Genomic DNA, 24,578 nt, shown 5'->3' on the forward strand with positions numbered 1-24,578 from the left:
GGTTAGACAAAGGTCTCAGTGGTACCCCAGTTCCAGGTTGCACCCCAAGAAAGCATCTCACAGCTGGGCAGTATAAGATGCACATTTCTGGGGGAAAGTCTGGGACTGGGAGTTTTCTGGTGTTGCCTGCAGTGTGATTTTAAGAGTGGCTAGCTATAGCGCTCATACAATATAGCTGGGAATGATTTACATGCTAGAAACTGTGTGTGAGCAGTGGTTGCTCTCACAGCAAAGCAACGTCAGAGGCACCCCTGGTTGGAGAATTGAGGCGACACAGCTGTCCATCAGTCCAGATTGTACCCTGGGCAATGTCACACCTTTAAACATCAGGTAAGCAACTGAGTAAAATTAATCCTTTCATTTTCATCAAAGAAAGGTCGTTCTGAAAATAAGAGACTAATATTTTGCCTCCAGAGGAGAGAGACTTTAAAGGTTTTCATTGTGCAAAACAAACAATCATTCAATTTCAGTTTCAGTATAAAGAGTTGTTTTAATTTCTTGTTCTTTCTTGTGTTCAGTCAATAAACTTTAAACTTTACAATAAACCCAAGACCCCTTGTATCACTGTTTTTTCTGTTGGACAGTGAAAGAATTTATAACACCTTCAACTCTTTTGACCCTTGAAATTTAACACACCTCCTCTCAAAATATTACTCTTATGGGTATGCAACTTTTTTGACAATGAGTAAAACAGTATTAGTGTCTTTTCATTGTTGCCATGGTAAAGAGCTGATGAGCAGCTTTGGAGGGGAGGGAGTGGTGCTGTTTAAATTTTTCATGCCAGCTTTGCAAGGCTGGTTTAAATGTATGTCCTTTGCCCAGATGCTACGACAATGGGCACATTTTAAAAAAAAAAAAACCAACAAAGCTCTTATCAGAGAGAAGCCGAGAGATGTTCTCCCTAAAACTACAGCCCAAGAGCAGAATGGAATTGCAGTTCTCTTCAGCTGAAATGCTGTGCTGCTCTGGCTGTGAGAGAAGACAATGACATCCAGTGGTGAGATAGGGGAGCTGGTTGGTGCTTATGGTTCCACGTAGGTTTAAGCTTTGTTACAGTGATAGGAATTGGACTAGAAATGACTAAAACAAGCTGGACTTTCCCTATGGTTCTAGTGAGAACAGTCAGTGCACAAGCAGGAGTGAATCACTGGGGAGCTGCAGTGTTAAATGAGCAGAGGGACAAGAAGGGGTGTCAAGTATCAGAGGGGTAGCCGTGTTAGTCTGGATCTGTAAAAGCAGCAAAGAATCCTGTGGCACCTTATAGACTAACAGACGTTTTGGAGCATGAGCCTTCGTGGGTGAATACCCACTTCCTCAGATGCATGTAATGGAAATTTCCAGGGGCAGGTATATATATGCTAGCAAGCAAGCTAGAGATAACGAGGTCAGTTCAATCAGGGAGGATGAGGCCCTGTTCTAGCAGTTGAGATGTGAAAACCAAGAGAGGAGAAACTGGTTCTGTAATTGGCAAGCCATTCACAGTCTTTGTTCAATCCTTGACCTGATGGTGTCAAATTTGCAGATGAACTGAAGCTCAGCAGTCTCTCTTTGAAGTCTGGTCCTGAAGCTTTTTGCTGCAGGATGGCCACCTTAAGGTCTGCTATAGTGTGGCCAGGGAGGTTGAAGTGCTCTCCTACAGGTTTTTGTATATTGCCATAATCACTCAGCAGTGAATCACTTGGGAGCTGCAGTGTTAAATGGGCCTTAGGGCTTGTCTACATCACAAAGTTGCAGCACTGGTGAGGGGGTTACAGCGCTGCAACTTAGGAGGTGTACACATCTGCAGGGCATCACCAGCGCTGCAACTCCCTGTTTGCAGCGCTGGCCGTACTCCCGTTTTGTCTCGGGTGTAGAGGATCCAGCGCTGGTGATCCAGCGCTGGTAATCAAGTGTAGACACTTACCAGCGCTTTTCTTGACCTCCGTGGAATAAGCAGGTATCCCAGCATACCTGAGGAAGCCTCTGGTAATCAAGCAGGTCTCCTTCCCCGGTTTGCTCTCGCGTTCCCCGAACCCCCGAGCAAGCAGGTCTCCTTCCCTGCGGTTTGCAGGGGGGTTCGGGGAACGCGAGAGCAAACCACGGCGAAACTGGTCTCCTTCCCCGGTTTGCTCTCGCGTTCCCCGAACCCCCCTTGAAGCCGCCCAACATCGCTGCAGTGTGGCCACATCTAACACCACTTGCAGCGCTGGTTGCTGTAAGTGTGGCCACTCTGCAGCGCTGGCCCTATACAGCTGTACTAATACAGCTGTAACAACCAGCGCTGCAAAATTGTAGATGTAGACATACCCTTAGAGGGACAAGAAGAGGAATAAATCAGTTACCTGAGGGCTACGTTACTTGCCCATTTTTTATGCCTCAAGAACTGTGTGTTTAAAAGTGAGATTTGAAACTCCTGCACCAAGGCTGACTTGAGGTTTTGAAATACCTCATTCCTCTTTGTGTGTGTTATCTTAACAGCCCAGTGCTGCATCCATGCCCATCATCCAAACCGAAAATAAATACCCCCACTTGCTACATGTCCCAGAAATGCTGCTGAGGCAGCAACGTAGGAACTTCCAAATATGACAGAAATAGAGCCAACAGGATACAATTCCCACGCAAGCGTAACGGATGTATTTCTCAGTGAAGAGCTGGATCCTAGATCTTTCTGGAAAAAATTCTATGCAGCGTTCAGCCCTGGAGCCTGAAGCAACTGACTGTAGCATCAAAGATGTCTGAGTCTGGGGCACGGAGACCAGGGAAGAAGGTGATGAAGGAATTCTCTCCAAGTGAATCTTCCAGCGGGGGTAGGCAGATTTGTCATAGAGTTTAAGCCCAGAAGGGATCATTAGATCATCTAGTGCAGTGGTTCTCAAAGCCAGTCCTCCACTTGTTCAGAGAGAGCCCCTGATGGGCCAGGCCAGTGTGTTTATCTGCCGTGTCTTCAGGTTCGGCCAATCGCAGCTCCCAGTGGCCACGGTTCGCTGCTCCAGGCCAATGAGGGCTGCAGGAAGTGGCAGCCAGCATATCCCTCTGCCCATGCAACTTCCCACAGCCCTGCATTGGCCTGGAGCGGCGAACCGTGGCCACTGGGAGCCACGATCGGCTGAACCTGCAGATGCAGCAAGTAAACAAACCGACCCGGCCTGCCAGGGGCTTTCCCTGAACAAGCAGCAGACCGGCCAGTGGTTTCCCCAGGAATTGAAATTAGGGAGGGTGTTCGAATTTATGGGGTGGGGTGTCAGGACCAATGAGATATATATAAAAGAGATATGAATAAAGTAAATGTTTTGTTAGGATAATGCAAATTTAAATTAAGGATAATGCAAGTTACCCCAAAACATATAACAGGTCTAGATTTCTAAAAACATATAATTTTTTTTAAATTGACTTTTGAAAAGTAAGCCATCATGGGATATGAGGGAAGTCCTCTCATGGATCAGTAACTGGTTAAAAGATGGGAAACAAAGAGTAGGAATAAATTATCAGTTTTCAGAATGGAGAAAGAGAAATAGTGGTATCCCTGAGGGGTTAGTACTGGGACCATTACTGTTCAACATTTTCATAAATGATCTGGAAAAATGGGTAAACAGAGAGGTGGCAAAATCTGCAGATAATACAAAACTACTCAAGATAGTTAAGTCCCAGGCAGATTGCGAAGAGTTACAAAGGGATCTTACAAAACTGAGTGACTGGGTAACAAAAATGGCAGATGAAATTCAATGTTGATAATTGCAAAGTAATGCACATTGGAAAACAATCTCAACTATACATACAAAATGAAGGAGTCTGAATTAGCTGTTACCACTCAAGAAATAGATCTTGGAGTCATTGTGGATAGTTCTCTGAAAACATCCACTCAATGTGCAGTGGCAGTCAATGATTCCCAATATTCTATTTGCTTTTTTAAAAAGAACAAGAGTACTTGTGGCACCTTAGAGACTAACAAATTTATCTGAGCATAAGCTTTTGTGGGCTCCAGCCCACTTCCTCGGATGTAGCGCACGAAAGCTTATGCTCAAATAAATGTGTTAGTCTCTAAGTTGCTACAAGTACTCTTGTTCTTTTTGCGGATACAGACTAACACGGCTGCTACTCTGAAACCTTTGCTTTTTTAAGAAGAGGATAGATAATAAGACAGAAAATATATTGCCTCTCTATAAATCCATGGTACTTGCACACCTTGAATACTGTATGCAGATCTGGTCACTCCATCCAAAAAAAGATATATTGGAAATGGAAAAGGTACAGAGATGGGCAACTAAAATGACCAGGGGTATGAAACAGGAGGAGAAATTAAAATGACTGGGAATTTTGAGCTTAGAAAAGAGATGACTAAGGGGAGATATGATAGAGGTCTATAAAATCTTGACCGGTGTGAAGAAAGCAGATAAGGAAATGTTATTTAATCCTTCACATAACACAAGAACTAGCAGTCACACAATGAAATTAATAGGCAGCAGGTTTTAAAAAAACAAAAGTAAGTATTTCTTCACACAACATAAAGTAAACCCGTGGAACTCTTTGCCAGGGGATGCTGTGAAGACCAAAATTATAACAGGATTAAAAAAAGAACTAGATACATTCCTGGAGAATAGGTCCATCAGTGGCTATTAGCCAGCATGGGAAGGGATGCAACACCATGCTCTGAGTGTCCCTAGCCTGTTTGCCAGAAGCTGGGAATGGGCAACAGGGGATGGATCACTCGATGATTACCTGTTCTGTTCATTCCCTCTGACGCACCTGGCCTTGACCACTGTTGGAAGATAGGATACTGGGCTCTATGCACCATTAGTCTGACCAGCATGACCATTCTTATGTAAAAATTAATTATAATAATAGAAATGTTTAGTACAGAAACTCCCCAACATAATGACCTATCAAGATAGCAACAATGTGAGATAACAACCTTGGCAAATACTTCATTTTAAAAATCTTGGGCTACTAGGAAACATATTTATATAAGTTTCCATTCCCAGTCACAAATCTAGCATTCTGGATCAAAGTCAGTAAAATATAGTCCAACAAACAAATGTTTATTTAACGTGCCCCTTATTTAAGCCATCAGAGGTACTTTCGCATGAGTACACCTCCCAGGTGGGGGGCAAGAAGGCACCTTGCTCGTTTCTCCAGCTGCTCACTGTTCGCTCTGGTCACGGCTGTTCGTTTTGCCACCATTCACTCCACCAATCTGTTGCCAATGGCCCTGCACAGGCATTTTCTGCTGCCACCTGGCACTGTGACCTCTGCGAGTTGGTCTCTTGAGGTTCTATCCAGCTCTCAGTGATTTCAGCTGAGCTCTCAGTGGGGGAACCTCGCTACTAGTGCAGTCTGGGCTGTCTTTTACACAAAAACACTGTACCCACAGGAACACTGTTCCCACAACAGGACTAAGCACTTAGACCTGATTATCAGTGATTTCAGCTGCAGTGGTCACTTAACAGAACAAAAGACTATCTATGGAGCCTAATCAGCTCTGTCTTTCAACAGTGGAGAGGGGCAGGTCCCCACCCTCTCTCTTGATGCCCTCAATCAGCACAGGCTAAGTACAGTTCTACTGCCCTTTACTCATACAATAAGAAAAACATAACCCAACCCCAGCCATAATCTATCACTTGGGTGACACAGCTCTGTTTGTTGGATACCTAGGTAGATTAGGTGTGAATGTAAATACAATCTGGTCCTGAAGCCTTTCCCCCCAGCTCATCATTATCTGTCAGGAAGAGCTCATTTAGACTTTGCTTACAAATCATCATTTGAAATTATTAGGTTGGCCAACATCACGGAAATGAATGCAATGACATTGTCATAAAAAACAGCTATATAAGGAAGCTAGTCTATGTTCATACTTTCAAATATATTATACTTTCAGATACACGTATTTTTATCATACACTGTATATACTTTTAAAGTGTATATTAATGTTTCAATTTCAATTCAAATTTCCAAACAGTCACTAAATTGGCATGTTTCAGAGTAGCAGCCCTGTTAGTCTGTATCCGCAAAAAGAACAGGAGTACTTGTGGCACTTTAGAGACTAACAAATGTATTTGAGCATAAGCTTTTGTGGGCCTACTTCATCGGATGCATAGAATGGAACTTACAGTGAGGAGATATATATACATACAGAGAACATGAAAAGGTGGGAGTTGCCCAACCAACTCTAAGAGGCTAATTAATTAAGATGCGCTTATTGTCAGCAGGAGAAAAAAAAACTTTTGTAGTGATAATCAAGATGGCCCATTTAAAACAGTTTGACAAGAAGGTGTGAGGATACTTAACATGGGGCAATAGATTCAATGTGTGTAATGGCTCAGCCATTCCCAGTCTCTAAGCCTAAATTGATTGTATCTAGTTTGCATATTAATCGAAGTTCAGCAGTTTCTAGTTGGAGTCTGTTTTTGAAGATTTTCTGTTGCAAAATTGCCACCTTTAAATCTGTTACTGAATGGCCAGAGAGGTTGAAGTGTTCTCCTACTGGTTTTTGAATGTTATGATTCCTGATGTCAGGTTTGTGTCCATTTATTCTTTTGCATAGACTCTCCGGTTTGGACAATGTACATGGCAGAGGGGCATTGCTGGCACTTGATGGCATATATCACATTGGTAGAAGAGCAGGTGAACGAGCCCCTGATGGCGTGGCTGATGTGATTAGGTCCTATTATGGTGTCACTTGAATAGATATGTGGACAGAGTTGGCATCGGGCTTTGTTGCAAGGATAGGTTCCTGGGTTAGTGTTTTTGTTCGGTAGTGAGTATTTGCTTCAGGTTGGGGGACTGTCTGTAAGCGAGGACTGGTCTGTCTCCCAAGATCTGTGAGAGTGAGGGATCATCTTTCAGGATAGGTTGTATATCTTTGAGGATGCGCTGGAGAGGTTTTAGTTGGGGGATGAAAGGTAACAATCAGTGGCATTCTGTTGTTTTCTATGTTGGGCCTGTCTTGTAGTAGGTGACTTCTGGGTACTCTTCTGGCTCTGTCAATCTGTTTTTTCACTTCAGCAGGTGGGTATTGTAGTTTTAAGAATGCTTGATAGAGATCTTGTATGTGTTTGTCTCTGTCTGAGGGATTGAAGCAAATGTGGTTGTATCTTAGAGCTTGGCTGTAGACAATGAATCGTGTGATGTGGTCTGGATGAAAGCTGGAGGTGTTGGGTCTAAACTTTTGGTGAACTTTGGGGAGCCAAAACACACCCAGACTGGCTGTCTCTGGATAATCCTTCCTGAACCCTTTTGAACAAAACACTGACCTGCAAACTACTCATGACACCCCCTTTCTCAAGTAGCCATTAGCCTTTATCTCTATGCATTTACTTGTTAACTTGCTTTTCCTGTAAAATCTTGATTGATTATGCATGACCATTATCTTTTATTAATCACTTTGTTTACTTCTGTGTATAAATATTGATGCTCACCCCTAATAAAGGGGTCACACTTAATCTAAAGCTTTTAGAGCTAAGGATAGTGTGAGCCCGTTGATCAACGCATTGGTGTCTGGTCTCTGACAGAATTGTGTGCCCCATACCAACTCCGCACGAACTCGGGTGCTGGAGAGGTGAGTGAGGACTTGCTTTATTTACTTAACAGAGGCACGTAGGTAAGTATAGCGGTCAGTAGGTTTCTGGTATAGCGTGCTGTTTGTGAGACCATTGCTTATTAGCACAGTAGTATCGAGGAAATGGACCACTTGTGTGGATTGGTCTAGGCTGAGGTTGATGGTGGAATGGAAATTGTTGAAATCATGGTGGAATTCCTCAAGGGCTTCTTTTCTATGGGTCCAGATGATGAAGATGTCATCAGTGTAGCGCAAGTACAGTAGGGGCATTAGGGGACGTGAGCTAAGGAAGTGTTGCTCTAAATCAGCCATAAAAATGTTGGCATACTTTGGGGCCATGCGGGTTCCCATAGCAGTGCCACTGACTTGAAGGTATATATTGTCCACAAATGTGAAACAGTTGTGGGTGAGGACAAAGTCGCAAAGTTCAGCCACCAGGTTTGGCATGTAACTAGTTCACAAAACTGGAAGGGGTGGTTGGGGAAATTCGGGGGGGTATAGGGAAATCACTGAGACCGGCTTTGAGAACCACTGTTCTAGTCTGACCTTCTCTATATCAGAGGTCACCAACCCCAGCCAGCACCGGGCACTCTAAGCCCAACTTGTTAGCTGGGCTCACGCTAGCCTGGTACAAATAGCGGCATGAACAACATTGTGGCACTGGTGGAGGCTCAGGCCAGCCACCTGAGCTCAGACCCACCCTACCCCCTTTGTCCAAATTCAATGGCTAGCCCAAGCCTCAACTAGTGCTGCAGCTATATTTAGTGCACAAGTGAGCCCTGCTAGCTGTCTATATGGTGGTGGGGGGGCGTAATAGGAGCCTCTATAAGAAAAAGACCCCAAAATCAGGACTGTTCCTATAAAATTGGGACATCTGATCATCCTAACTGTTTACCTGGGCTGAGAGGCTCGCTCCCAGCTGCAGTGTAGACATATCCTAAGACTTTTGTGAGCCAGATCTGCAGCCTGAGCAAACCAGCATAACTCCACTGAAGTCAGTAGCCAAACTCAAGAAATCAGAAGTCAGTGGCACTACAACTGTTCATCCCTGTTGAGGATCTGGCCGTGTAACTTCATCTATTGCATATACATACACCTCAGGCTTCACCTTCCCATCAACCTCTTACAAGCCCACAGCCCGCAGAGCAGCGTACTCAGCGGCCCAAAGTCTGGCATGACGTCTGCATATTGTTTTAATAGCAGGTGCTGCCATAAATGTTACTAAAGTCCAAAGCTCTTAGTTGAAATGTAACTTCCATAATGATTTTCCTAGGAAAGAGCAGAGATGTGTCTCTGTTAGCTAGTGCACCTTTGGTTAAAACTGAGAGTAGTGAACAACAGCTGTCTTCTATCTGTTTGAGTGTTAGTACTGTCACACAGCTGAGGAAAGATCAAAAGGTGATGTGTGCATCAACTCCCAGCAGATGGGATACATCTGTTTTGGACAGTTGCCATTAAGCAATCCTCAGTGCAGCCAGGCTTCATGCTTTAAAGTGATTTTGGTGTATTTTATGGAGGCCCAGAATCGTGGGTTGGCCTCAGAAATTAGTGACAAAGGCCCAGCTCCACAAAGGGATATAGGTGTTGCAACTCTCAGCATCACAGCAAAATCACAGGAACAGCACTGTGATTCATGAAGTCTGCGTTAGGCAGCTGGGCTCCTTGCATGCTGAATGTGGGGAGAGAGGCACCTTACAATGCGATCCACAAAAGCCAGCAGGCTGAGTGGGAGGCAGCTCAGCTATCTGCCAACCAGTGGGGCATGGGCGGTCCATATAAGAGGCTTGGGAAGGCTCCTCAAAAGAGGTTGGCAATGCAGACAGGCAAATGCTATGGATGCAGCGCGGGTCACTTCCCTTTGACATCGTGCTGGCCTACCACTTTGGGAGTGCTGGAAGCGAAGCTCCTGAGAAGTGCAGGCAGGGCACCAGTGCCCGGACTGTGGCCCTACCCATAAATTGCCGTGCCCCTGTTCTGCCTCTTTCCTCTAGGTGCAGTCTGCCCGCTACTTGCTCCTCTCTGCTGCTCCTCTGCTTCCTCTCAGGTGACGAGGCGGAATTGGGTCAGGCCCTTGGGGAAGCGGAGTCATGATCTAGGCACGGGTGGGCCCCCCACTTCTAGGGAGCTTTTGGCACTCGCATATAAGCCTCCCTCAGTGGAAGACATACGTGCCAGCTATGCAGAGGAGGAGGGAGAGGTAGCTCCTCCCCTGTCTCAGAGGTAGGTGCCCATCTCTGCTAGTGATCCACGAATGAGAACCAGCTGTCTGGAATAAGGCAACTTAGGCATCTAAGTTGTTTCTTGGGGGAATGAATTAGGCACCTCCCTTACGCAGTATAAAATGGCTGGTAGAGGTGGTGGTACTCACCCTTTAACCCAGGGGTTAAAGCACTCACCTGGGAGGCAGGAGACCTCTGTTCAAATCCTTCCCTGCCCCCACAGGCAGAGAGGAAAATTGAACCGGCATCTGCCGCACCCTCAGCTGACTGCTCTAACCACTGGGCTAAAAGGTATAAGGTGGGTTCTTCTAGCAGTGGTCAAATTTTGAACGGGTCCTGATCCTACCAGCTTGGGTCCTGCATGCAACAAAAGGGCTGAATGCTTGTCGTCCCAGGCTGTGTGAGTTGCTCTGGGGCTTAGGCAAGAGAGAGGCATCTGGATACCTAGAGGGAGGCAGTAGGATGTCCACAGGCAAAAACTAAGGCCTGGTCTACACTAGGTGTTTACACTGAATTTAGCAGAGTTAAACTGATTTAATCCTGCACCTGTCCACACAATGAAGCCCTTTATATCAATATAAAGGGCTCTTAAAATCGATTTCTGTTCTCCTCCCTGACGAGGGGAGTAGCACTGAAATCGGTATTGCCATGTCAGATTAGGGTTAGTGTGGCTGCAATTCAATGGTATCGGCCTCAGCATAGACTGCACGATAATGCGCGAGGTGTTTACAACATCCATGATTGTGGTCTTGAGCTGAGTAGGGTCCATGCTTGCTCTGCTATGGTGTTTGCACAGTTCACCCAGGAAAAACGGTGCGAAACAGTTGTCTGCTGCTTTCACGGAGGGAGGGGTGAGGCTGTACCCAGAACCACCCGTGACAATGTTTTTTGTCCCATCAGGCACTGGGATCTCAACCCAGAATTCCAAGGGGCGGGGGAGACTGCGAGAACTATGGGATAGTTATGGGATAGCTACCCACAGTGCAATGTTCTGGAAATCGACACTAGCCTCGGTACATGGATCCACACCACCAAATTAATGTGCGTAGTGTGGCCACGTGCAGTTGACTTTATACAATCTGTTTTAAAAAAAAAAAGATTTCTGTAAAATCGGAATAATCCCTTAGTGTAGACATACCCATAGGTGCCTAGGGACCTTTTACCCTGATAATTTAGTCGCTAAGTAGATTTAGGCACCTACAGGATTTGGCAGCAGTTTTGTGAGATGACAAACCCCAGATTTCAGTATCTGAATACCTTTGTGGATCAGGGCCAAAGTGCCATCAGTGCTATGTTGTTTCTCATCCTCGCTCTTTCCCTCCATCAGTTTTCCATTGCATTTGGAGACACTGGTGGAAGCTCTGTAGGCTGTGCTAACACAAATCATCTAAAGGAGAAGAGGAGAGAGAGGGCCAAAGACGGCTGGGAACCTCAGAAATGTCCACATGTCCACCTCTTAGAGATCAATGACAAAGAGCCTTTCAATTTGTTATGTACAGGACTTCTCTGGGCAGTTTTAAAGCTCACAGTTCAGCACCTTCAACAAGTAGTAAAGGTTAGAAAAATAATAAAGCCACAGATAGAGCTATCAAAACCCAGGACCAATCCTGGCATCTTACACACAAATATGGGAAGAGACAAATATTTTTGACTTTCAAATGGCAATATATTTATGAAGTATGATTTCTTTATGCTAGTATAGCATGTGTGCATACATATGTATTTTTATAGAGAAAGAGGCAGTGAATCTACTGAGAGCAGCTCATTATCCTGTAGATTTTGACTTCTCTATCTCCTATGCTCATACTATTTTCTTTTGGCATCTCCCATAGCAATTTTTTAACCTTTGCACTCCAAGCAGACAGATACTCCAAGCCATAAAGTTCAGAACTTTCCCAGAGCTTGGAGTTGTTTGCATCTGGGGGTTTCATTTTTTCCACATCCAGTTCCAAGCCTCCTTTTTAAAAGACCTAAATTAATTTCCCTGATCATAAATCTGGGCCCCAAGACTTGTCACTTGCATACAGTCAGTGATCAAGTAAGTTAGCCTTCAAAACATGGACAGTATTTGTGGGTGCACATGTCCCAGTATCAAGGGAACCAGCCCTTAGCGTAGAGTGTCAGACTATATACAGTGGGGTCACTTATACTGAAGCTGCCTTATAGGGCCTGAGCTTGAGCCAATGGGAGGGTTCTCGGGATCTTGCCCATAATTAAGTTCTAGACTGCTTCAGTGCTCTTGGTAGACTTTCACTTCTCTTGCACTAAATGGACTTAACTCTATTTTCAGGGAAGTTTTACATCACCATGCTGTGACCAATACGGCATTTTTCTGCAATGTCTTTGCAACTACTCTGTTAAGTAGTTCTATATCATTGTGGCCCAGGAATTGTATGTAATGCCATGGGGGAGGGTGACCACAGCTCCTTCAGGAACTAAGAACAGTGAAGGGCAATTAAGCAAATTCACTTAAGTTGCAACATCTCCAGAGAAATACTGCCACCTGGAAAGGCTCAAATTTACTGGTTCAGACTGGGGTCTCCAGAAAGGAACAGAGACAGAAAGGACTTTTGGATAAATAACTTGAGTTTAAGCTGACTCAGGACCTGCTTTCTGATCCAGGAAACAGACAGGACCTTCTGTCCAAGGACGGCCTCAGTCCTTCTTGGGAAGGATTGGAAGGACTGTGGCCTACTGAGGCCCCATCAGACTGAGGTGTGACCTCTGGGAAGCTTTTAGCAAGTGTATAGGAATTTTTTTCCCCTCAGTAATGTTTGCATCTTAACACTAAATGTGCTTGCTTATAAAGAGCTGTGTGATGCCAGCAGTCACAGGTTAAGCTGTTCATAGCCCTTGGAGAGAAAGAAAAGTGCAGACTCTGGCCTTTAAGGCAGTCTGGCTTGCTGCGGATAGCACAGCATAGGCAGGGAGCTGTGAAGCCTGGAAAAACCCCAGTCAGGAGGGAGAGAGACATGGATCTCTGCCCAGGAGAGGTGACGGCTGAGGAGCTAGGAGCCCAAGTGGATGCCCTCAAGAGACCCTGGAGGGGGAGTACAGATGCAGTGCCCTGAACAGTGACATGTGCTAATCCCTTTGGCAGTGCAGCAATTGTTGCCCACCAGGCAGATATTCAGTTCTGCATTCTAAGGTGGAATGTTGTCTCTTCTCCACTCAGCTGGAGGAAGGGGAGAAGGAAGCAGGCACTGCCCTAGGAAGGGGAAGCACTAGGAGGAATTGTTGGTTCCCGCTGTTTGCTGCAGCTACTCCCAGTGTGGAAAGGGGAGGAGTTGGCCTTGATAGGGCTGCTCCCTCTTGAGAATGAAGACATAGCCTTCCAGAAGCCCCCAGCCAAAGCTACCTGTGCCTCTTGTGACCAGAGGCCCTGCCACCATTCCTGGGGGTAGGGTGACCAGATGTCCCGATTTTATAGGGACAGTCCTGATTTTGGGGTCTCTTTCTTATATACGATTCTATTACTCCCTCACCCCGTCCCAATTTTTCACACTTGCTATCTGGTCACGCTACCCGGGGGTGGGTGAGGGGATCAGAGATGGGTCTTTTGCCAGCAGGCCATTCTATTGTAGTAAAATTTCTCTTATGGAGAAGGAAGGAAATCCCAGTTTGTTATAAAAGGGTTCACTGAATGTATCCCTGTCTTTGTTCATGTGGGATACATAGTATGTGTGTATATAGCCTGATAACATAAGGAAGAATCCTGCAAACCATACCATGTAATAGGTTTCTTTCAATCTTTAATGCCTCTGATCCTCACACTGGTCTGAGGAGCAGCTCTGAAAGGAAACGCTAGCAGCTGAAGAAGAAAGCATTCCATTAAAATCAATTGACTTCATTCTCTGAGCAAAGCTATATAGATTTATTTTATAGTTGTGTGAACAGCGGAGAGTTTGGCAGTAGTATGCTCAGAAGTATGCACTGTCTTCCTGTTTCGCCCTCCTGCTATCAATTCTGAAATACACCCAGCTCATGTTGTTTATAGAAGAACATGTTACATCTGAGGCCTTTGCATGACAGTGCAAGGAACGAGTAACCTCAACTAAATGGGTTATCATCAAGCACAGCAGACTTAAAGAACCAATGATACATTTCAGCAAACTTTAAGAAAAACAACTTTTTGTATCAAAGTCTCATTAAACTGTCATGGTCCAGGCCTGCCATTATTTTTCCATCATTGCTTCTTTAAAACAAATGTTTTTATTGAACTGTAATCCTCTTGCTAGCAAACAAATACTGAGGCCAGATTTTCAGCTGATGTCAATCATTATAGCTCCATTGTAGCCGGGAAGTGAACAAACTACACTGATTGACAGCAGCTGAAAGGCTGGCCCTGAGTGGAGAGGCCATTAAGCCAAAGCCACAGATATGAGAGCATGTCAGTTATGCAGTCAGATGATAAGAGTCAGCTAGGGTAACATGGTCCAGTGCTAAAATAGATCATATGATCCTTAAAGTGGCTAAATCTGATTTTCTTGAGATTCAATTATCTTTTATATCTCTATAGTTCCCAAAGAGCCCAGCCAATGATCATAGAAACAAACTATATTTTAATGAATTAGTTAGTAAATGATCAGCACTTTCTCCAAAATAAAGCTGCCTGGTGGGATTTTTCAGAAGCACCTGGACTAACCACTCCCACTGAAATCAATTTACTTCAGGCCAACACTGAGTTCTTCTGAAAATCCTACCCTCCTTCTTTATAGATCAGTCTACTTCTTTCTAATTAGCACGAGGATGTCCTATTATCAGAGGGCCCAACCCTACCACCATCACAGCAGTACTTTACTCTGCAAGTAGTCTCAATTTTAAAAGTCAAAGCCAGGGGAAAAGAACTTGCCCTACTGTTTGGAACAACATGTTCATCAGCATGAAACTGATTCTGACCTCGATTACAGTGGATTCTGATTTCACTGAATGAAAGCTCAGGCCGTCTCTCCTGACTCCAAACTCCCAGAGTAAGGAGAACAGGATTGGGCCATGAATTGGCAGGAGGAAAAGATTTGATTAGTTCATGGATAGCTTGATAAAATCAGCAATGATGGAAAAGGAATTGCAGGAAAAGTATCTACAGCAACAATTTAATGTGGCTCATGTAACCTGCTCTATGGGTTGCAAAGTTGGAGTGTTGCACTGGTTCTTTATTAAATCACATAAGCCATCCCAATACGTTTCTGATGTAAAAAAATATATCTATAAATCATGCCTTAGTAAGAATAATGCAGCTGCTGTGGAGTTGGAAGTAGCTTTTAGCCAACTAAAATGCAGCATAGATCTAATGTGCTCTCTTGCATTACCAGGCCATGTTGACTTTATCTGCAAATAGTTTATCTACTTGTGTATATATATAATGTATATATGTGCAAACAGATAAACTATTTATATATATTCCTGATGCCAAACAGAATAACCTGGCCTACACGTCAGCAGTAGGAGCCCTGCTGTTACACAATCATGAACTGACACACATACGGCAATTTATCCTTGCATTTCTTGTCAAACCACTTGCCAATGGCAACCCCTGACAAGGCTGCACAGTTCTCCAGTTTGCCGCCATCCGGCTGGGTGGTGATCTCAGTCTCCCAGTTCCGGTAGCGGATGCTGCTGCCTGTCATGTCCACCCATTTGCCCTCAGCTGCCAGGTCATTGATGCCGAGCCAGACATCTGCTTCTGACCCAATGCTCTTCCTCATGTACTCATAGAGTGCGTCGTTTTCATCCCCGTTCTGGGGGGTGCTGAGGGTACCGCCCTGGGAGATGCAGTCTTCACTGGCCTCGTGATAGGTCTTGGTGTCAGAAAACGCAAGGAAGCACTTGAGGTGAATTTTAGTGCCCTTCAAACACACTAAGAAATGACAAAAAGACGAAAGTAAAAACAGAAAAAGAACATGTTGTAAAGCCAGTGCCTGAGAGGGGTCATCAACAGCAAATGTTACAGTCGAATTCAAAATTTCATTGACACCCTGTATAGGAATTGGGTAGTAGTGTATCACTGACAGCCCCCGGTCGTTGGCAGGTGGGGGTTAAACCTGGGACCTCTGTAGCTAAATGCATGAGTCTCTACTGCATGAGCTAAAAACCACCAGGCTCTTTAGCTAAGGCTGTAGCAGACTCATTACTCTCTAGATCAGGGGTTCTCAAACTGAGAGTCAGAATCCCTCAGAGGGTCACGAGGTTATTACAAGAGGAGTCATGAGCTGCCAACCTCCACCCCAAACCCCACTTTGCCTCCAGCATTTATAATGGTGTTAAATACATTAAAAAGTGTTCTTAATTTATAAAGGGGGGGTCGTACTCAGAGGCTTGCTGTGTAAAAGGGGTCACCAGTACAAAAGGCTGAGAACCACTGCTCTAGATGGCCTAGGTACCACTACAGGGGGACAAGGTGCTACACCAAGTAGGCGTGGGTTACAATATCCCTTTAAATAATTTGGAAGCCCTATAATGGGCCACTCTGTCTTACACACACTGCTGCTTTGACAGGGTATAGATGTCACGAGGTCTTGTATGGTTATGTGGAACCCCAGCTGTGTCCATGAACCTTCCAAATTTGCACAGAAAGCAAGAACTCAAATCCCCATTTCCCTTTGTTTTAAGTTGCTCCTAAACTTTCCCAAACAAATTCCTCATGGATTGAAATTTTTCATACTTGGTCTCGACCCAACATTGCAGAGTTCTGGAAAGCTTGTGCATATTTGATGCAGCTGTTTGAGTTATGCAAGCATGAAAGAGACTCCTTTTTTCACAGGTTTTGATCAGAAATGTTGCATTTGCATAACTTAAGCTCTTCAGAAAAATTTCCTCTCTGCCCCATTGCTAAGAACTTTTAAGCTTTCTAATCTCTCACAATGGTATAGTTGTTAGTAGAAATTACACATTTTTAAAGTTTTAAGCACTGAAAGCCTCTAGGCACCTTATTAAAAAAAAAAACCAATAGGAGCCATATATGAATATTCAAACTGTTTTTTAAAGTCCCATTGTGTCTGAAACCTAAATCTAACCCATATTCTTTTTCAAAGAAGATATGGGACAATATTATCCTCTTTAAGCCACACTGTGGGTCTCAAGTCTATTGCATATTCTGCCAACACACCTTCCACTGATGTCGGTGGAAGTTCTTCACATGATATTAGTGTGGAATACTTACGTTGTAAACACTTTGGAACAGGGACCATCTTTTGCTATGTGTCTGTACACTGCCTAGCACACCAGGACTCTGATCCCTGATTTGGGTGTCTAGGTAATAATGTATTACAAATCATAATAATAGAATATGCTATAGTGACCTGATTGCAATGTGGGTCAGACAAAAGGGTGATGGCTGGCTGCACAGCAAAGAGAAAACTGTGGGAAATATTAAAGTACAGGAGTGACAGGTTCAGTCACAGAGACCCCCTTGGAACTGTCACCTCATGTGATGAAACTATCTCTGAGCATGTTTTCTTTGCCAGCTTGAGACTCCAGAACTCTGTCTGTTGAGCCAGACACGTTAGCCTTCTGCAACACAGACCACGGTCTGAAACACACACTTAAAGCTGCAAACTTAACTGAAAACAGCTCAGCAATTACTCCTGTCTACAGCACCCAGACACCCAGCTCGTAATGGGATCCAAACTCCAAATAAATCTGTTTTATTCTGTATAAAGCTTATACAGGACAAACTCATAAATTGTCCACCCTCTATAACACTGATAGAGAGATATGCATAGCTGTTTGCTCTCCCAGGTATTAATCACTTACTCTGGTTTAATTAATAAACAAAAGTAATTTTAATTAGTATAAAAAGTAGGATTTAAGTGGTTTTAAGTAAAAACAGACAGAGCAAAGTAAGTTACCAAGCAAAATATAACAAAACACACAAGTTTACGCCTAATACATTAAGACACTGAATACAGGTAAATCTCAGCCTCAGAGATGTTCCAATAAGCTTCTTTCATGGATAGGGTGACCAGACAGCAAGTGTGAAAAATTGGGACGGGGGTGGGGAGTAATAGGTGCCTATATAAGAAAAAGCTCCAAATATCAGGACTGTCCCTATAAAATCTGGACATCTGGTCACCCTGTTCACAGACTAGACTTCTTCCTAGTCTGGGCCCAATCCTTTTCCCTGGTACAGTACTTGTTAGTTTCAACTCAGGTGGTAACTAGGGGATTTCTCATGACTGGCAGCCCCCTTTGTTTTGTTCCACCCCCTTTTATGGCTTTGGCACAAGGCAGGGATCTTTTGTCTCTCTGGATTCTCCACCCCTCCTTCTAAATGGAAAAGCATGAGGCTTAAGATGGATTCCAGTTCAGGTGGCATGATCACATGTCTCAGTAAGACCTCCTTCTTCATTACCTAGTAGCTGGAAGACACATACATAGAAAGGCTTGCAGGTAAACAAACCCATTCACAGTTCATTGATTCTTAATGGCTTCCACTTAACATGTTTAAATCAGTAATACAAGTTTGTATCTTATTCTCCTAATTCCAGACATAGAAATAATACATGCAAACAAATAGGATGGACACACTCTGTAGATCATAAGCTTTATAATGATACCTTACAAGTGACCTTTTGCATGAGGCATATTCCAGTTACATCATATTCATACTTATAAACATATTTCCATAAACATATGGAGTAAAACATCACAACTGGATCCCCTATACTCTATCCCTCTGACTGATGAAGGAAAAATGACCATCTGATTTAGCTTTCTGTGTTGTTGTAGCTGTGTTGATCCATGGATATTAGAGAGACAAGGTGGGGGAGGTAGTATCTTTTATTGGACCAACTTCTGTTGGTGAGAGAGACAAGCTTTCGAGCTACACAGACGTGAAGAAGAGCTCTGTGAAGTTCAAAAGCTTGTCTCTCTCACCAACAGAAGCTGATCCAATAAATGATATTATCTCACCTGTCTTGTCCATCTGATTTAGTGCCACTGTAAAATTCTCAATGTTTTTAATGAGAAGTTCCAGCATATAAAGAATTATTGAGCCATATACTGTACAGTTAATGCAATTAAAAGTCTGAACAGCTGCATCTGTCTGGAAATGATGTGAAAATACCATACATAGCATTTATCTAATTATGAATGCATCATTAATGATGGAATTCTAGCCCAAATACACCAGGACCTCTCTTAACACCCTTGTCAACATGTACAGAGAGATTGTAACCATATTTTAATTAGCACCAATCTCAAAGCAATAACTATATTCATCAGTGAGCTCTTTACCTGTCTGAAGTGCTTGCTTTTCTTTCAGTAAAGCCACCTCCTGAGAGATGTTGTCAATCTGAGCCTTAAGTTCTTCAATCATTTTGAGGCTCACACCATCTGTGGAACAAATCAAGAGATGAATGCAAACATCTCATGTACATCTAATGAATGCAATTGAGGTTATTAGAATAACCAGAGCTCCTTCTCTCTCCTTCAAAAGACTCCTTAAAAGACACTGGTTCCACAATGCATTCTATTTCAGGATGACCACCTGGCATTGCATTTGTATTATAGTGGCCTATACACGACCACCTTGTGCCTGGACAGCATTTGCCCATGGAAGGTGTTACTACTCTGCGACAGTGAAGGGACAGTGTGTGGAACTATGGATCCGATCCAAAGCTCACTAAAGTCGATAAGAATCCTTCCACTGATTTCAATGCGCTTTGGATGAATTTCCTGGATCACTAATACAAACAGAAGGGAATTGTCGAAGAAGTCCTTAACAGAGTTCTTCTGGCTCTGTCCATACACTTTAAAGAATTTAAAGGATTAATATGTTCTCAGAAGCTTCTGAGCAAGTGTTCTCTGCCCTCTGATAGCATGTTCTAATGGAGTAATGCTTCTCAAGTATGTCTTTGTTAGCTGAGCATATCAAGCTTCTGTATTCTTGGTGGAACTGCCTGGAATGGGTTCCTCCTGCTTAGGAAACACTAGTTCCTGTGTGTGTGGTTGAGCTGAATCTATTACTAAAACCCATGTATTCTGTTAGGTGTTTCACTCTTCAGACTCTTAAAGACTGTTTGCTCCATACACTACAATTCTAATAGGGGAATAGTAAGTTCATACCGAAATTTGAGTGAGAAATCATGGTTACACATGTAGTTAAAGAAACTGTAGAATCCACAGAGTTTGCCAATGAGTGAGAATGAACAAAACTTTCAAGTAGTGTATTCCACACAGCAAAGATTCTTAGGGGAAGAAAGGATTTTGGAAACAGTCACTGTGTTCAGTAGGGCACCTGAAATAGTCTTATCTATGCTCAAGGATCCATTTTTCTCCCACTGTTGATGGAGTACAGGACGCTCACCAGAGGCCATCAGCACTGTTCTCTGCTTCCATTCTAGGTGGACAGTACAGAAGAATATGAAGCACTAAGTCCCCCTGCACCCCGCTTCTGGAGTCAAGTGCAATTTCCCTGCTGCACTCCTAGCCCCTGCTGGCTTGGAAGCTCAGGACACAAACATGGGAGATTTGGCATGCTCATAGGGCTGGCCCAGTTTATTCTTTTTATTATTGCCTGATGTTTTCCATTTAAAATATGCATGGTCAGCACAAGGTCAAACACCATTGCATTGCAACTAATGACAACTCAAGCAAAACATATTCAGATGGCGTAAATCAACATAGTTGTATTGAAATTAGCGGCGCCATAGTGATTGACACCAGCTGAGGCTCTAGCCCAGAATTTTTATTTTGGAGAACATATCTCTTATAATCTTTACAGACAGACTAGCCTGAGGGTTTTTAATTTTGTTTTTCATGTTACTCCATATTCAACCACTTTTTTATTGAAAGTCACCTCAGAGAAAACTTTAAACCAGTTCCCAAAGGTTTCCTAGGAGCCCTGAGCAAGGTTAGATCCTCCCTCTCTTTTTCCTTCCCCACCACCACCCCTCGGCCAACTAGTTTAGTTTTTCTAATGATCCCTATCTACATACTTCCTGAGCCCCTCCAAACTACTGTACCCTTCCTTTCCCTCCAAATCTTGTGCTCTTGCTTTTTTCCCATAGGACAATGGCTTAGTTCATTTTCTTGAAGTAGGGTGTGAAGAACTTTTTGAGAGAGGCAAATCAGAGAGATGAGTTTTGCATTTAGTCCTGAAGAGACTGAGGCCTGTAATGGCTGTTATCTCTTTAGAGTCTAGTCTATAGCTTTGGTCCAGCTCCTGGGAGAGTCTCCCTTGTCTCCCATGATCATGCATCACCCCACAGCCCATTGGATGACATCTCCGTTGCTCCAGTGGAGCATAGTTCTCATGATAGCCCAGGATCATGCTGGGAGAGAGGTCTCACTGGTAGCTAGGGCTAGTCCCATAGAGGGCTTTGAATGTCATGACAGAGACCATGAACTGGATTCCATATTCAGTGGGAAGCCTGGGTCATTGTGTCTTTGCTGCTGTTTTTAGAATGTGAGCTAGATTAAAGCTAGCTGGAATATGCTGCCCCAAGCTGCAAATCTCACCTTCAGCTGCCGTGTGGACATACCCAGAGAAGGGGAATTTTCTAGTAGTGATGGCTCTGCAGAAGCTGGCCTGCCAGAGCGGTTGGAGGGAGCAAGAAGCTACAGGGTCTCCACAGGGATGACCCCTGTCTTCAGTGGCCCCCTAGCGATCCATGGGTTTCATGGATTTTAAGACCAGAAGGTACTGTGATGAACAGCTGGTCTGATCTCTGTTCCAGATGGCCTCACTGTTAAAAATGGGAAGCCTATTTTTGGGGACCAGATCATTTGGTCCGTCTATGGGGATTTCATACCTCACTCTCACCAAAGAAGTGATCCACTGGAGACTCCATGAGGTTTCCCTCCTGATTTTCTGTACCCTACGTGGGGTTTTCTGGGTGTGCGGGTGATCTAGCCTTTAGGAGTGATAAGATTATAAAACAATATTTAGTTCTTCTTTGGTACTCTCCTACCACTCTATTGAAGCCATTTCCCATGTAATTAAATCTACCATTATCACTAATGTCACTGATCTAATGGCTTAATTAGAATAATTGCAACTGCTGTAAACAGCTACTAATTGATACTCTGGTTACTCTCATTTAGAAATAATTGAGCTTTTATCCCTTTGATGTTGCAGCAAACAGAACAATAAGGGGGTGGTATTCACTGTATCTACAGAGCTGCTTCCAAGAAACTATTTCTATACCTATCCTGCCATAAATGTGATGGCGTTTTTATGGGGGAACCTGATGTGGTAAAAGCAAATGTGACAATCTGTGCATGCAGACTATAGGCCAGGTCTCTCCTGGAAATGCCAGCTATGGTGAATTGGTTAAGTAAGCAGAGTTACTACATGAGACCAGTTGGAAAGCAACACTGAAAGCCCTATAAAAGATGAGCAGTGGAGATTATCATGTGTCATGAATAGGAAACAAAAGCATCAAGAGGAGTTTATTGAGCTGCTTTAATCATTGCTCAATTAACTTTAATGAGTTCCATTAACACTGAAACATTAGTTATTATGTTGGTACCTTTGAGGAAAACACGTCGTGGGAAACTTCCCATTAATACAGCTGCTTTTGTAAGGGAGCCTCCCTAGCAATGTAAAGGCTAGTAGCCTTAACCCAACATATGACCACGAAAAGAGGAAGGATGGTTTTATGGCTAAAGCATAGGAGTTCTGGCATCTATTCCTGGCTCTGCCACAAACACTGTGTGCGTTTCTTGGGGAAGTTACTTGTCTTAACCCCTCTATGCCTCACTTCCCCCATCTGCAAAGGGTGACAGCAATTCTCCCTCAGAGGGTGTTGTGAGGCTTAGGGCTCCTCTGCACAGGGCATAATTCCCCAATCAAGCTCTGTATGGGGATTTAAGCTGAAATAAAAGTGCCTTGTTCTAGGTTAGTTTAAGGTTGTGTAGTTAAGGTACTGCAAAGGGATTTAGGACACTTGAAAGTAGATTAAGCTAAACAGCAGCACGGTACTCTTATTGCGGAGTTTTTCAGGAACAGCTGGTGGACTTTAAATTCACACCCTACCTTAATCCAAATGAATTTTCAAGTGCAGACATGCCCTAAATTCATTAATGTTTCTAAAGAGTTTTGAGGATCTAGAATGGAAGATGCCATGGAAGTATAATTTTTTATCACATAAAAAAATTGATAAGAACTTGAGACAAATGTTTTAAAATAGGATTTGGAGACCACTGCTGGTATTTGTTACTAAAGTTATATAATCATCAAAATTCTGTACTTTCTCTATTTCTTGGAGTAAATATTCTATCTATTCTGCCTCTGAATTTACATCAACTCTTTTCCTCCTGTCATTTTATTTTCCGCTTAAAAAGGAATGGGGGAGATTAAGGATTATTAAAATGAGATTTTTATGCAGGAAAAAACAAAGAATGTAGAAACATAGAGATAATATATATAGTATGTTGCTATCTGAATTTTAGAACAAATGGTTCACTATGGGGACATCTCCTAGAATTTAATAGAAGACAATAACTTTGGGAGGATTTTTTTTTTAATCAAGCAATAGAATTTAAATTTCCTTGCTATAGAATTCTGCAGGATAGGTCAAAAATCCTGTAGAAAAAAAAGCTGATGGTCTATTAAAGGCTGTACATTTTTAGAATACTTTTGATAAAATGCTGTTAAATACAGGCCCACCAAATGAACCGTCCCAGCTCCCTACCTTTCTTGGAGCTCGTTGGCTTTTGCTTGAATGTGGAAACTTGCTGGACTGTAACCTGCACAAGGCAAAAGAGGCATAGAAGCAAGCAGGAGCCTCGAAACTCCATTCTGCTGCTGCTCCTGACCGAGTGGATTTGGAGTGGCGTTGATCTGCCCTGAGCCAGCCTTCTTAACACAGGCTTTAATCAAAAATGTCTGTCCAAGAAATCCTTCCAGACTCACTCACAGCATTCCAGGGGTGAGAGGGAGAAAGAATTCCACTGAGGGCTGGGACAAATACAGTATCATGGGCTTAGAGAAAGTTCAAAGAATTCCAATGGACAAAGATAAAAAGGGACGATTCTTTTATTTCTTAGGATGTTTATTTTAAGCATGTCAGATTGTGAGGCAAATTAACCCTGGTTAGTGATTAAAAATATAGATATTTATTGTGTCCTGAATTGTTTCCTGTGGATTTCAATAAAGCTCTAAGGGATCGATCCTGTGTTCCTTATACATCGCAAACTCCCACTGGAATCACTGGGAGTTCGGAGTGCAAAATCAGTGTAAATTTGGCTCTTAAGGCTATAGACCCCAGATTGTCCCCTTCCATGAGGATCCCCCCACAGGGCTCCTTTCAGCAGGAAAACATTGGGAGGGTCTCATCATGGTATTTCCTCCAAACTGTTTGGCATGGGCTGCCCCTTGCCTGCAACAAAGTGAGGGCTTTGGACCCTGGACATTGCAGATTCTCTGATACTAGAAGCCAGGGCCATTCATACGGAAACCCTATGCCTACATGTTGTCCATCTGCCCCCTTTCAGCTCTCTCCAACTGTCCACCATGGCTTTCTCTGCAGGCAGCATGGTTGCCATAAAAAGTGGGAGTTAGAGGAGAAGAGTGGAGAACAAATATTGTTCCATCTCCTAGGTGCCTAGGGAACCATCTCAGAAATTCATATAGTTGGACCAGCTTCTGAGAGGTGGGATACCCCAGGGGGCTGAGGGGAGGAACAGTGTGTTTCCATCATCCTTTCCTCTCCCGATCCCACCCCTCACATGTGCTGGCGCACTATGTCCAGGAAGAATGGGAGATAATGCCATGAAGGGGGCTGGTCCCTTTTCCCCTCCGTTTGGGCCAGTGAAGCCTGCAGCTGCACAAGGCTTGATCTGGCTCTAGGGCATTTAGTGTAATTTTCAACATAGTTTTGTAT

At 43.6% G+C, this 24,578-nt stretch overlaps 1 protein-coding gene across 1 annotated transcript; it reads right to left on the reverse strand.

Annotated features, from left to right (window-relative positions):
- Positions 1–13,485: 13,485 nt before the first annotated feature.
- Positions 13,486–23,609, reverse strand: CLEC3B (C-type lectin domain family 3 member B). Its single transcript, XM_030551172.1, has 3 exons — positions 23,388–23,609; positions 18,985–19,083; positions 13,486–15,607 (listed from the first exon to the last, which is right to left on the reverse strand). The coding sequence occupies exons 1-3, from the start codon at positions 23,491–23,493 to the stop codon at positions 15,207–15,209; spliced, it is 606 nt and encodes a 201-aa protein (XP_030407032.1). The 5' UTR covers positions 23,494–23,609; the 3' UTR covers positions 13,486–15,206.
- Between the last annotated feature and the right edge of the window lie 969 nt (positions 23,610–24,578).

This window comes from Gopherus evgoodei, chromosome 2 (genome assembly GCF_007399415.2).
Source record: "Gopherus evgoodei ecotype Sinaloan lineage chromosome 2, rGopEvg1_v1.p, whole genome shotgun sequence".
NCBI lineage: Eukaryota > Metazoa > Chordata > Testudines > Testudinidae > Gopherus > Gopherus evgoodei.